Source organism: Schistocerca nitens, chromosome 6 (genome assembly GCF_023898315.1).
Source record: "Schistocerca nitens isolate TAMUIC-IGC-003100 chromosome 6, iqSchNite1.1, whole genome shotgun sequence".
NCBI lineage: Eukaryota > Metazoa > Arthropoda > Insecta > Orthoptera > Acrididae > Schistocerca > Schistocerca nitens.
Genome location: NC_064619.1, coordinates 37940063 through 37955684, shown reverse-complemented (window position 1 = coordinate 37955684; position 15622 = coordinate 37940063). Strand labels below are relative to the sequence as shown.

At 39.1% G+C, this 15622-nt stretch overlaps 1 protein-coding gene across 2 annotated transcripts in view; it reads left to right on the top strand.

Moving 5' to 3' along the window:
* LOC126262387 (S1 RNA-binding domain-containing protein 1) overlaps positions 1–15622 on the top strand; it is a 217615-nt gene that overhangs the window by 68505 nt on the left and 133488 nt on the right. For both annotated transcript variants that reach the window (XM_049958987.1, XM_049958988.1), the window contains one exon: positions 7248–7444. In XM_049958987.1, the coding sequence (XP_049814944.1) occupies positions 7248–7444 (197 nt within the window). The remainder of the gene's footprint in view (positions 1–7247; positions 7445–15622) is intronic.

Below are 15622 nucleotides of genomic sequence, written 5' to 3'. Positions count from 1 at the left end.
AGCTTGTATTTGCAAGTGTTTCGCAGACCAAGCAAGACCAACAGTAAAGTTGTTGCCCAATTTTACTTATGACACATTAGTGCAGCTTTTAATGAATAGTGATAGTGTTCAGTCATTCCATTACTTGCTGGGTTATGTATGGCACTGCAGGATTTGCTCAGCTGGTCAAATAGTTGAGATTTGAATTGTCAGCCGTGGTCTGTTGTGATGTGTAGCGCACAACTGAACTGAGATATTCACTGCGAAACAAAGGCAATGCCTAGTGTTTTGCACAGAAATAGTGTTGACTGGTATGGCTTCTGATCAGCAAGTAAAGCAGTTGATTGCTGTTAACAGATATTGTTGGCCATTTGAGGGCAGTGACTGTCCTACCACATCAGTATGTACAAGCACAAATCATGCAGTTTTGTCTGGGGAATTTTGCACAGGTTCATGTACATGGCAAGGTACTTCGCTACACTGGCATTGAACACATGCACGAGTCCAGGTTCTACAGCCTTTCTGTATACCAGGCCATACAAAAGACTAGCGAACAGTTTCACTGTTAATGTAAAACCATGGCGATATAAGTTGTGCAGACTCTCGAAAGCATGTCTATGGAATGAGGAAGGTAGAAATGGATGAGGTGCCCCATTCAAGACTTTGCAGTTCAGCTTAATGTTCCTGGCAGAAATGTCTTACCAGTTTCAGCTGAAGGTTGGAGGAAGTGGCTTTCAGCAAATCCTGAAAATCCTGGTCTGACTCTTGTGCTTTGGCAAGTTGAGTAAAATCCACTGTGTCTGTTATACTGTTTACACGATGTAGGCAGTTGGCTACCCTTGTCAATTCCTGATTTGTGGCATATGCCGGTGCTAAATTGAGCAATAAATTCCAAATGATTGTATTGTCATGGCGAGCCTTTATCCTTGTTCTGCCTGAAGACGTAGATGAGTGAGTGGTTGTGGTCTGTGTAAATTGCAAACTGCCTCGCCTCCCACTGTATGCAAAAGTATTTAATAGAGTGGTGAAGAGCAAGTAGTTAGAGATTCTGTGTGCTCCATTTTTGTTGCAGTGGAGAACTTGTGCAAGTAAAATTCAAGTGGATGCCACTCTCAGTCTTTGCATTATTGTAATGTTGCACTGATGGCAGTTGGCTTTTATCTAACACCGGTGTGAGAGGTGCTTCTAATGAATGGTGCACAAGTAGTGCTGTTTTCACTATAGTTTGATTGGCTGTGTTGAAATCAGTGTCCATAGCTTCATCCACAGTACTGGCATGTTTCTCCTGAGTTTAGGGCCAGACAATGCTGTGGTTAAAGGTTCTTGAATCTCCCAGCAAAAATTGAGAATTCTCAGAAAGTGGTGCAGTTCTTTCGCAGCTTCCAGCATTAGAATCATCAATATTTCTTCTACTTTTTCTGGAAGCACTGACGATTCTGCTAGGGAGTTCAGGTGGCCTAAAAAAGTTATCTGTGGTTGTCCAAAAACGCACTTAGCAGTGTTTAACACAATTCCGTATTTGCCCAATTGTCTAAAGATTTTGACTGAATGCTGTTGGTGTTCCTCTGCTGTGGCTGATAAAACAAGGATGTCATCAAAGTATGCGAAACAGCATGACAAACCTTGTAGCACTGAGGCTGTGTACCTCTGCCAAGTCTTTGCAGCATTTCTTAAGCCGAACGTCATGGACCGACTCTCAAAGAGGCCAAATGATGTAATAATAGCCTTCTTCGATATGTCCTCTTCTGCCACAGGAAGTTGTGTGTATTCCATGGCACAGTCTAGCACACTGAATATAGCTGCACCGCATAATACATAGTTGTAGTCTTTTAATAGGGGCACAGGATAATGATTTGGCACCATTCTAGCGTTAAGAGTAGGGTAGTCTGTGCACGGTCGCCAAACACCATACTTTTTGACGCCAATTGTAGAGGTGACTACCGAGGGCTACTGGAGGTGCATGCAATGCCTTCCTTCAACATTGCATTGAACTCTGCTTTGACAGTAGCTGAAGCAAGACGTCTCAGCCTACAAGAAGTTAGTGAGCCTGTGGTGGTGGTAATGTAGTGCACAATGCTGTGATGTACTTTTTTCGGAGCACCTGGGAGTTGCTTGATGTGATACCTGGGAACTACTCGAGTAACTCTGCGTATTTGCTGCCACGCACAGCTGTGCTGCATAGAAACGGGGCAGCAGATAGACCGATGATGCTGTCACCAAGGTATGTGTTGGCGATGTGTGGCAGCAGATGATAATGTGTGAGAAATTTAGCTCCAATTATGGGTTCTGTCACATCTGTTTTGGTAAAAGTTCCAAGTGAAGGCAGGACAAAAACCTAAATCTGGTTCTGTGTGCTGCGTCCAGTAGGTCACTATGGATTAGTTATTAGCTGCAGAGAGGCAGAACGACATTAGCAGCCGATATCTGTGCAACAGAATCTGTGGAAAAATAGTTAAATCAGGTCCTGTGCCCACTAGAAACTTCCACCCTGTCTTCCTGGCAGTTACAAAGAGATGTAGGGATGGCAACTGACAATGAGGTGCGCCTACTTCTATTTGCTATTGCTGTTTGGCCAAGTGTATGGGGAAGTGCATTTCGGCACCTTGTCTCTGAACTTCCGATGATATTAACATATATCATGCTGTGCTGCCCACTGCTCGAGAGTTCTTAGAGGAACAACTTCTGGATCTTCTGCAAAAGCATCCTCCAGCGTTTCGGTCAGAGAGTAGCTGTCTTGTCTGTTTGCTCAGTGTTTCAATCTTGTTTGCGAGGCTGTCTTAATTCACATGTGTCGCTATCGATGCACTGCTGCAAGTCGCCACTGTTGAACTGCATTAGGATGGCATGATCACATCCTGAATTCTATCTGCCAGGCCCATTACAGCTTGTAGTGACATGTCTGTCTGGGATGCTATAATGGTCTTTATTTTAGTTGCTGGCATGCTGCTCCACAGTGTGCGCAACAGCGTATCTGGTGTGGTGCATGCAATGACCTTGCTGTGCAGATGTTGGAGGTACAGAGACTGCTTTCTGTCCCCAATGTCGTCCTGCATAAGTACTTGCCTCACTCACTCTTCCTGTGAAGCTAGCACTGTGAATCAGCTGTATGTAGAGCCTCTGATAGTCTCCACAGGCTTGAGTACTACGTCTTGTACTTCTGTGGTGTTACAATGGTACAATTGGCTGATGGCTATCGTGAATTTTGTGAAGGCTGCTTTTACTCTGGTGCAGAGAAAATGTACCTCAACTTGAGCAAACCATAACGCCGGATTGTGTGGCCAAAGCAGAGGTAGTCGCACTGCGAGCCTTGATATGACTGGTATGTCTACTATCAAAAAAAAATTCTTGACTCTTGAAAAATCGCTCATCATTTGGCTGTATATCATTTTATTCTCACTGGCTGTATCACATCGTGGTGACCACTGTTGCAAGAGCAGTTGATAGCCTTCCAAACTGAGTATGAAGTGCTCATAACTCTGCCAGATACGGATACGAAATATTCATTCTGGGATATCAAGTACAACATTTATTTTAGAATAAATCAAATTACTGTAACAGAAGCAGAACATTCCGAATATATAACGAATGAGGCAGAATGATTTCTACAGGGTAGGTGCATCAGTCAAGCTTGATTGGTAACCAAGGAAAGTTTTCATCAGTCATAGGGCATCACACTGCAGTTCAAATGGTTCAAATGGCTCTGAGCACTATGGGACTTAACATCTGAGGTCATCAGTCCCCTAGAACTTAGAACTACTTAAACCTAACTAACCTAAGGGAATCACACACATCCACACCCGAGGCAGGATTCGAACCTGTGACTGTAGCGGTCACGCGGTTACAGACTGAAGCACCAAGAACTGCTCAGCCACAGCGGCCGGCATCACACTGCAGTAAAGAGAAATTTAATCATAGTGCTCCCGGTAACCAACACACGAACCTTTTTGACAGCTTAACTGAACTAGTTGACGACTTGTTATCAGAGTGTGTTGACATCTGCTACTACAGTGCTGTGACCCTTGTAGCACCTACATATATTCTCCTCCAGACACACTCTGAAAGCAAATATCTCCACTGGAATACTGTGGCCAGCTTCTCTTAGAGAGATTGTGTTCTATAGTCTAGGCTGTATCCCGCATATACCAGTCCCAGCCTCTCCATCTGTTTTTGATCCTTCAATAAACCGGGTTATGTCTTCTGAACAGTATTTTGGTTCATTCTTTCACAACTTCCTGCTTCTAATAGTTACATTGAAAGGTTTTTTGAAGCAGTTGGAACTTATTGTATAGTCAACCAGCATTTTCCCAACCATTGCTGTACTTACATGTTCATTATGCTGGTATGGGATTTTAGATTTCTTAAAGGTTTCTGGTACTTTCCAGTTTTTAACTGGTATGCCCCTACCATGGCTGCTATTGTTGCCCAAAGGTGTAATCGGGGCATGTCCAGCATTGTCTCCATTCCAGCAATGGGTGTACCAGTAATTCTGCCGTTAATGGCTAGGCATGTCAATCGCTGTACCTTCCCAAGTTCCTTAGCAGCAACCTACTGTTCTACTTTATTCCACCATACTGAAATCCCATAAATTATTATAGATGTTATTACATATGTATATCCACCACATGCTATTGGGGCTTAGACCACAATTTTTACCACAGGCCCTTCTAGTGAACATGGGAGTGCCTCTTGCCTCAGGACATATATTCTTTATGTGAGCAGTCCATGTAAGTTTTCCTTTCAAGATTACCCAGTACCTCATTACCCCCTCTTCTGGTAGAATTTTGTCGAAGATCTTTAGATTCCAGTACATGTGATGAATATGTTTCCTCGTGATCAGTGTTAAGAGATTACGAGTTTTCTTGGAACTATCAATTAGATCCTGTTTTCTACACCTCTTTTGCACAATGCGCTTTAAACATTATACAAAACTGGGGTAGGAAACATTGTTCTAACAGTACTTGCAATTTTACCAAGAATTACTATGGGTAAATCATCTGTGTATCCTTGGCCAAAGTAATCTCTATCATTTAATTCTTTGATGAATTTATTCACCTCTAGGTTCCACAATAGTGGCGACAAATCCTGTCCTTGCAGACGCCCTCTTGTGATGTTGATCACCACAACAGTTTCCTGGAAGTGTAGAGCTTTTTTCACTTTCCCAGCAAGTTGAAGTCCTGTGTCACAGGGTTTGGTTTTTATGCATGTTGGTTTTCAAGGGAGAGGAACCTCAGTTAACTTCTATTTCCAACATACACTTTAACCAATTTTTGTGAAGTCTTTAGAAGAAAGGAGGACTGATTCTTAGCCTTGGTGTGAGCATATCTCCCTAGCCTTGGAATGAAAACAACCTTCACTGTCCTCCAGGCATAGGGAATGACATCTGCTACTACATTGACTCTGAACTGTCTGCATGGGAGTCCCTCTGGGTTTGGTGACTTGAACAGGTGAAATAGTCCCACCACCCACTGGATTTTCTTGAAATCAACATTTTTTTTTTGGTAGATTCCCAGTTCTGCCATTGGTTGCCTGTAAACCAGTATCTCACAGGGACTAAATCTTGGTATGTATAATCTGCTAGAGTGCACTGAGGGAAGGGAATCTTTAAGGGCACATTCAGCATATCAAGCACTTTCTATGTGTACCCACCATCCTCCTTCCTTAGAAAACCTCCGGGATTTGTTGGTATTCCTGTGAAAATTTTGTGAAGGATGGCTTTGACAGCTGACCTTCCACTTTGTCACAGAGTACCTTCCACGATGATAGTTTTGCTTCCTTAATAGCCAGACCCTCCCCATGTTTAGCCCATTGTCCTTTCTTTCTTGCAAATTTGAACAGTCTTCTTACCTGCTTCCTTTACAATTTCAGATTATTGTTTCACCATGGTACATTCCTGTTTGTGGACTTCTTGGTGACCTCCACATCCTCAAGATCTGTTGGTTTGTGTTCAAAACTTAACATTAGATATGCATGGGTTTGGGTCTTTCCTGTATGAGTCCCAATCTGTTTCCCTGGAATTCCTAAAGACCGTGGTCTGTTTAATACCCATATCAACCCCACACTTAATGTAGGAGTACATGTGTTCCGTAAGGACAGCTCCAATGCTACGTGTTGTTGTTTGTCTTAACTACCTATTATGAGGACCCAAAAGTTATGTCAGTTACTTCCTCCCTTCTATTACTGAAAGTAATTTACCTATCCCTATTCAAGATCTGTGAATTACTCTCCAGTAGGTATTCCAGTAATTCCTCACCTCTGCTGTTGGTGTCACTGATACCCCACACCAGGTTGCAAGCATTAGCATCACAACCAACCAGTTCAGGTGCAAGCAACTTGTCTACCAGTCCCCTCACTCCCTGGGGAAGAAAAGTATTGTCCTTGTAAGGAAGATAAGCTGAAGCCAGTACAAATTCCCATGTTTCTTTTCTCACACAGTCTCATCCTAATTGTCACTAAGTACTGAAGCAGAAGTTCATCATCAGCATGAATGAAATTCCATTTTTGACATAAATGTATGTTCTTGGGATTTTTACATTCCTAGTGTAAAACAGTTTACCCCCAGTTCCTCTGAGGCCCCTTTATATAAATGGGTCCTGGGAGCAGGGCAACATCCACCTCTTGTCTTTGCAGAAGGCCACTCAAGATGCCATCTTCCCCCCTTCCGTGCTGCAGGTTCATCTGCAATGCTTTTAGCCTCCAACTTGCCTTAATGGTTACTTCTGATGCCTTTAATTACAATGATAGTAACCTACCAGTACCCTAAGTACATCAGGTCCCGCACTCACATTACCTTCAGCAATGCCTCTGCAACTTCCACCATAGGGGTTTGGCCATCAGATAAAACTGTCCATTTAATTACTCTCTAGTCATATGTCTAGACATTCTGGTTCTGCTCCTGCACTTTCTCAAACGATGTCTTTGGAGGAACATCTCTAATAAGTTTCAGTACAAAAATTGATGTCTTCATGGTCTTGAAGAGTTTCACTGCTGTCTTGACTTATAGCTTCGCCTTCTCCTTTGGCACCAGTCGCTTAAGCCAATCCGCTATTCCCACCCTGTCACACACAAAGATTACAGGACCTTTATCCAGACCGACCCTCCTGAATTTACGGTGTGGACTTGGGTCAGCAACTCAGATAACAGTGTTTAATCACTGAACTTGAACTATAATCTTTTCTTTTTTCTTACCACTTTGCATTCATTTTACTGTAACTTATTGGACCACTGTAATTTTAATTCAGACTCAAATAAGCATTGCGTGGGATTTTCAGCATGCAGATATGTACTGGAGAGATGCAGAACTACTAGCAGATCTGCAAGAAATAAGCCGTGAAATAGCTGAAAATGTCATTAACCTGTTTGACACAGACAACACTATACCATTCATTGCTCGCTATCGAAAGGAACTCACTGGCAACATGGAGGCCGAGAAATTGCGCCATGTTAAGGAATCGTATGACTACATAAAGTAAGTACTATATCTAAATTTATTTTTAATTCCTTGCAAAATAGTGTGTGTTGCAAGACTCTCAAAATTAACTCTTCTGAGTCAATGCGTATTAAGTGGATGTGTATACTTACATGTGTATGTTCCACATCTCCTCCTAAACCGCTGGATTGCTTTCAACCAAACTTGGTGCATGTATCGCTTACTGTCTGGAAAGAAACACTGTGTGGTTAAGAACTACATACCTCTGAATGGGGTAGGGTTGGGGATGAAAAAGGAGTATAGCTCACATTGCACAAATAGTTAGATTATATTCCTCCAGTATTTGAGAATAGGAACATGTAGTGACTTGAAACCAAGTTTGTATGATTTCAAATCTTTACGGGACTTTTTCTCATCGACACCTCACACACATAATGGAGAAAGGAAAAATGTTTACCGCTTATTACATTTTTACTGTTATGCAGTAAAACTGCTGCATCAGGAATGACCTTTTAATTTGTTACTTCTTTATTAATAACTCTATTTGCAACACATTTTGCAGACATCATTCACAGAAACCACTGAATGAACTTGCAAAAATATATCATTATATGACACACAGTTCCGGAGATATGACATCACAAATTTTGACTGTTGGCAGCACTGGCGCAGATCGCACATGCTTTAATATTAAGCTCGTCAAGATAAGTAATTAATAACTGTCAATTAAGTTAACATCACACTATAACAAAGTTAATTAGAGTGTTTTATATTAGTACTGTATCTACTCGGGGATTAAAGGTTTTAAGTTCTATCTTTTATTTCCTTTCAAAACACGTAAAGTACGTATCACGCATACACGATCCTAGGCTTAATTTTTCGGGTATACAAGTTTTGATTTTTAACATTAGGTTAACTGCATTAGGTTATTATATCAATAGTATACATGTATATTAGTGTTCCACATAACTTTAGTGGCTGTGATCTGTAGTTAATAGAATATTATTGTTATTGCCTAGATAAATTTTGTAAAAAATATTGTAAACAACCATGAGTGAGAAGTGTTTGAGCTGCCATAGGAAAGTAAGTTCTGGCGTTCTGTGCAGCTGTTGGGGCAGATGGTTACATTGGGGTGAATGTAGTAGCATGGGAATCAGGGAAGTTAATGGCTCTCTTCCATGGTATTGCAGATTATGTTCAAGGGATAGGAAAATAGCGGAACAGGAAGGAAAGATTAGAGCCCTGGAGGTCCGTACACAAAATATGCCATGAATGGCACCATTGTGGAGCATTTAATCATTTATATCTGCAGCAAAGAGAGTCGTTGTTGAAATCTGAGAGTACATTAGGAATATGAGGATCATGCAGATACATTTGACTATCTGGTAAATGATGTTGGGAAAAAAAAAACATCAGATACTCTTGTCTATAACTCAACTTTGGTGTCTGAAGAACAAATTTAGTACCATAATTTCTTTGGTATAAGTTCGTCACAGTCATATACGCTGTCCAGTGACTACCTGTCTAAAGCCTGAACCTTTTGCTGTACGGACCTCTGCAAGATGTGTAGGATGAGAGACAGGGAGGTTCTGGAAGGTACCCACAGGGATGTGGACCCTTGCCAACCCAAGTGGCATGGCCAGCTGCACTAGGTTTCTCGGTTGAGGATCCACGACATGAACAGCCTGATCAAGGTGGACCCACAAATTCTCGATCGGGTTTAAATCCAGGGAGTTTGGTGACTGGGGAAGTACGGTAAACTCATCCTGGTGCTCTTTGAACCAAGCCTGTACACTGTGAGCTATTTCACATGTTGCATTGTCCTGCTTGTCGATGCCATCGTACCAAGGAAAAACGAACTGTATGTACAGGTAGACATGGTCCCAAAGGATAGATGCATACTTGTGTTGATCTATTGTGCCTTCCAGAATGATAAGATCACCCAGGGAATGCAATGAAAACATTCCCAAGACTATAACACTCCCTTCTCCTGCCTGGACCCTTCCGACGATTGTTGCGGGGTGTTTGTTTTCAGGCGTTTCATGGTGTACGTGCCAATGGCCACCTGTCCAATGGAGTATAAAACGTGATTCATCTGAAAAGGCCATCTGTCGCCACTCAGTGGCACTATTTGTGTGCAGATTCCAACCTTTGTCGCCAGTGAACAGCGGTCGGCATGGGTACACGAACTACGTGCCTGCTGCAGAGGTCCGTATGCAGCAACATTTGCTGAACAGTCATTGAGAAGACACTGTTGGTAGTCCCTTTGTTCATCTGGAGGTCAGCTGCTCAAAAGCTACCCAAATGTTCGTCCTTACTCATCTCCGCAGCCATTGTTCACCCTTCTCATCTATGACTGTCGTGCACCACAGTTGCCTCTGTGCTCTGTGTACTTTGGATAGTGCCATTTTGTAGTGCATGGTATACTTCAACCGAGGCAGCATGCAAACAGTTTACAAACTTACCATTTTAGGAATGCTTCCTCCATTGTCCCGAAAGCCAGTGATCATGTACTTTTGAATGTCTTGCACTGTTTTATGCAACCCCCCCTCCCCTCCGACACATTTTGTAGACCTTCCACTGCTAGTGCTGCCATGTGCCGTTTATTAGTGGGGTCATATAAATTTGACTGGACCATGTACATCTGAGATATTGCTTTCTCTTTTTTGTATAATTGTGGGTATTCATTTCTCTGAAATACAAATTCCTATGGTGATTTTATGATCGAGATTTTGAATTCCTCTTCCTGCAGTTCTCCTTTACATAAAATCTAGTAATCTGACATTTAATAGTCATCCTTCATTTAAAACAAAACACCTTGGACCAGTTATCAGTTTAAACTATGCTGTTCATAATAAAGCACAAAATGACTACTGACAGGCTTTCATCAACACAAAACTTGTAATGGGGTCAATCAATACCAAGTGGTCCAGCACTGGTTGCTTGACCATCTCAGAAAAAATTTGTATTTGCTGGGTGAATTCCCAAATCTTTAGTAGTCACAAAAATAGTTTTTGAAAAAAAATTGTTGTTTATTGTTTTGAAATGGTGGCCATGTGTTCCAGGCCGCATGCATTTTTTAAAAAAAGCATCTACATTTTTTACAGGTATTCAGTAATGGATTGTCCTAAGCCTTTCAGATAAAATGCATTTAGTTCAACACACTCTGAGCTACAAATTAACATCATCATCATTTAGCTGAATGTGTTCTTTAATATATTTTTAATAGTTCAAAATTATCAGCCTCAAATGAAAGAAACTCAATTTCTGAACAGTAATTTTCCAAAGAAAGAATAATTTCTCAGCCTTAATATTTTTTCTGCTATTACACTGTATAGTATAGTTACTTTTTATAGAGTATCAGTGGTGAGCAGCTTACACTTAAAAAATACACTATTTTAAAAAATGGATTTTTTTAATTTTTCCGTTTTGTGGCCTGCAGTATCTTTGTTGGAGGACCAGATAAAATCTGAAAATTTCACAGTTAATAGACCTTCATGATATCAAACTTCAGTATAAATTTCAACTTTGGGATTCAATTGGAAATTATGGAAATATAATTACAAACACGAGTCAAAAATAAGTCTTTTTTAAAATCTGCGATATCTGGTAGGCTAATCAAATAAAGTAGACCAATTGTATAATGTAACACACCACATTACACTAGCTAATGATTATTTGTCAAAACAATGCTGTGGTAATTGTTTCAGCAGGCTAACAGTTGCCTCTGCAAGCCTATACAAGTCTGATTCTTGTCTTCCTCCTTACACCAACTATGGTCTACTCACACTTATTTAGCTAGAAGTTCTTGTAGTGTGCAGTTGAGAAATGGTTTCTCGGTGTTCTGTTGGTGTTATTAATGATGCATGTCATAAAAGTGTGTATGGAGTGTATCCTAAAGACATTACTTTAATCGAAGATTACAGTGAAGAAGAAAAAGTGTTGTTTTACTTACGAGTCAGCCCAGAGGTCAAATCAACATGCAAGTACCATGAAATAAAATATTTCATCACCTTTTTGGTCAGTCTTGCATGGACCCTTTTGAGAAACATAAAAAACCCTGTAACAAAAGGTCTGTGAGAAATAACATCTGATCATTATTCTAAAAATAAAAGCCCTTTTGTCAATCACATACCAGGAAAATAATTGTGTCCAACATGTTATTCTAAAATATTTGTAATTCACAAGAGAAAGGATAGTGAAACCTCAGATACAGAGTTTTGTGACTTATCAGCAACCATTAAAAAGTAGATACAGCTTGTGAAATCCTGGGTGTATCGGATGCTAGTAAAATTAGAAAACTAAGTCAAGATAAAAGACCAAGTACCTTGAATACAAAAATTGAGAAAGTGGCAGCTATAGTCAAAAAAAGAATTTGGAAGTTTCATTTCAAAGTACAGTTTGTTCTAAAACAGAAGGAAGTTCTAAAACTTCACCAACCGAATATGATGATTTGATAGAAAAACTAAAAACTAAATGCAGTACTTCAAACAAAGTGGATAAAATTAAAATTATCAGTTTACTGCTGAAGTCTTGGAGTCGAGTGAAAGTTAGTGAAAAATTTAATGTGTCAGAACGTCTTGTTAAGTTAACAAGGCAATTAGTAAAAGAACAGGGGATTTTACCAGCATTAAAAAAGAAAAGTGCATCTAATTTGGCAGATGAAAACACAATCAAGGAAGTTAGTAAGTATTATGATGATGACAATAACAGCTGTTTGATGACTGACAAAAAAGACTGTTTCTATGAAAGAAAATGGTTCTAAGATTCAAAGACAAAAAAGATTAATAGTGTGTAATTAAAATGAACTATTCACTGAATTTAAAAAAGAAAATCCTGACATTAAAAATGGAAGGTCAAAGTTTTGCGAGTTGAGACCAAGATGGTGTATTGTTGCAGGGGCATCTGGCACCCATAATGTTTGTGTTTGTTTGTATCACCAGAACGTAAAGCTGATGATAGATGGGGCCAACCTTAGAGTTGACTATAAAGACCTTTTGGAAGTTACAGTATGCAATATTGACAGTTACAATTGAATGATCAAGGGAAAATGTGAAGACTGTCCAAGCAAACAAGCCTTACTTGTCACGTTTCAAGAAGACGATTTTATGCCCGACAATATAAAATACAAACGATGGGTGACACAAGACAGAACTGAAATGGTGACAGTCATAAAATCACAAGAAGAGTTTTTGAAGTGTTGGTGGCTAACTCTGAAAATCTGAAAATGTATCATTTTATTGCAAAAGCTCAAAGTAAATTTTTGAAAGACAAAAAGTAAACATTGGCAGCTGATGAATGTTTATTTCTTGCTGACGTTTTGGAAAATTATTCCTTTGTTATTCAAGATGAAGTACAAGGGCACCACTGGGTAAACAAACAGGCCACAGTTCATCCATTTGTATTCTATTATAATGACGAAGATAAACTAATGAGCTACAGCTATTGTGTCATAAGTGACTACCTTGAACACAACACTACTGCAGTGCACTTTTTCCACTAAAATTAACAAACTACTTTAAACAGCCCCGCCCTTCCATAAAGAAACTAATTTACTTTTCGGATGGGGCAGCAAGTCAATATATATATATATATATATATATATATATATATATATTAAGAATGGCACTTTTTCACTTCATGCCAAGGAAAGAATGCTTGTGATGGTGTTGGGGGTACAACAAAGCAAGCTGTCACAAAAGCAAGTCTGCAGTGGACTGATAACAATCATATCATAACACCTCAAGAAATGTTTGAATTCTGTAAAAAAACATATCAAAGGAATTGCCTATGTTTTTGTACAACACGAGGAAATACAAGAAGTCTCTGACAGTGTCTTGAAGGAAAGGTTCAACACTTGTCAGAAGATTAAAGGCACTCGATCTTTTCATTGTTTTGTACCCCATTCACACAACAAGTTTAAGATCACCTCAACTTCGCCTGATAGTGAACTTCATCAGTGTGGAAAACTTGCACAACTGGTTCTTCAAAATAAAGAAATAGTGGCTTGTGTTTACGATGAACAGTGGTAGATTGGTGAAGTTGATAATATTTACTGACAAAACCAAGATGTACATGTTTTATTTTATCACCCTCCAGGACCAAGGACATCTTTTCAAGTTTGGATGCCACTTAAAAAAGTACTAAGGAAGCTGTCTCCCATTGAATTTACAAATGTGACAGGGCAAACTTAGATCCTAACACCCAAACTGAGTGAACAAATTTCTCAAATGTTAATTGCGTGATGTACTAAAAACAAATAACAAGAGAACAATATAATGTAATTAGTAGGCTTATTTTCAATAAAAAAGTAATTAATCATAGATATGATTAAACTGTATACTGTAACTGATATATTTTATTCCATAAGCCTAGATATCGCAGATGTTAAAAAACGTGTTTTTGACTCGTGTTTGTAAATTTTTTCCGTATCTTCCAATTGAATCTCAAAGTTGAAATTTATAGTCCTACTGAAGTTTGATATCATAAAGGTCTATTAACTGTGAAATTCTCAGATTTTTATCTGGTCATCCAACAAAGATACTGCAGGCCACAAAATGGAAAAATTAAAAAAAAAATCCATTTTTTAAAATAGTGTATTTTTTTAAATGTAAACTGCTCACCATTGATACTCTATAAAAAGTAACTCTACTATACAGTGTAGTAGCAGAAAACATAATAAAGCTGAGAAGTTAATCTTTCTTTGGAAAACTACTGTTCAAAAATTGAGTTTCTTTAATTTGAGGCTGATAATTTTGAACTATTAAAAATATATTAAAGAATACATTCCACTAAATGATGATGATGCTAATTTGTAGCACAGAGTGGGTTGAACTAAATGCATTTTATCTGAAAGGCTTACGACAATCCAATACTGAATAACTGAAAAAAATGTAGATGCTTGCAAATACAAAAAACGCATGCACTCTGGAACAAATATGGCCACCATTTCAGAACAATGAAAAATAAATTAAAAAAATATTTTTGTGACTACTAAACATTGGGGAATTCACCCAGCAAATATAAAATTTTTCTGAGATGATCAAGCAACCAATTATTTTTTTGAATGACCACTTGGTATGGATTGACCTAATGGCTCTTTATAATTCAGTCTGCCCCCCCCCCCCTCCCCCCACTGCATTACAACAAACAGTATAATTTTAGCATATGCTCCCAGTAGACGTGATGTCTGCTGTGTGTGGAAAGTGAGTGTCATTCCTAGATGTCCTTGGAATGCTTGCAGAAATAAGGAAATGATTTACAGAAATAAACGATAATTCATTCTCATTAATAAATATTAGTTGACCATAACGCAAAAATTTCCACTGTGCAATAAGTGAAAGGTTTCTTACTGGTGCATGTCGCAAGTGCCATAGTGAAAAATTTCAAACAAGTTTGAATTCAAATCTCATCCATTGTGGAAGACAGGAAGTGCCACGAACATCACTCATGTAGGGCACTACCACAGATGTAGCACACTAAAGGTGTAGCACACTAAAGGTTACTAATATAGTGTGCAACATGCAGCCTTATGGTAGGATGGCAGATTGCAAGAAGATGAACAACAAGGTTCAGGCCTTGAATTGGGCACAAATTTCCAGCACCTACTTCATATGCATATCAGTGTGGTAACTTTACTGCTTTAAATAATAGTTTCATATTGAGTTTGATGTTATTGTTTTTATTTAGACATCTTTGTTCCAGATATGTATATAATAAGTAACTCAGTTGTAAGCATGTTTCTCACTTAAATCCCTTGAAAGATGTATGACCAGATTTCTGTTGGCATGTGGGGGCTGTCCTTTGCTATTAGCTTAGTCATAGACCCTCTTAAATAAGATCTAAGCACTCTGTCAGAGCTCCATTACTACAGTTGATCTTCCATTTGTTCAAATAACTCCACTCTTAATACCTTGAACATACAAGGGCAAGTCAAATGAAAACCTTAAATATTTTTTAAAATATTATTTATTGTGCAGAAATGGTACAAACTGTATCACTTTTCAACATACCGTATTTACTCGAATCTAAACCGCACTCGAATCTAAGCCGCACCTGAAAAATGAGACTCGAAATCAAGGGAAAAAAAAAGAAATTCCCGAATCTAAGCCGCACCTGAAATTTGAGACTCAAAATTCAAGGGGAGGGAAAAGTTTATGGCCGCACCTCCAAATTGAAACAAAGTTGGTCCTTTGTAATATGAGACACAATTTAGGT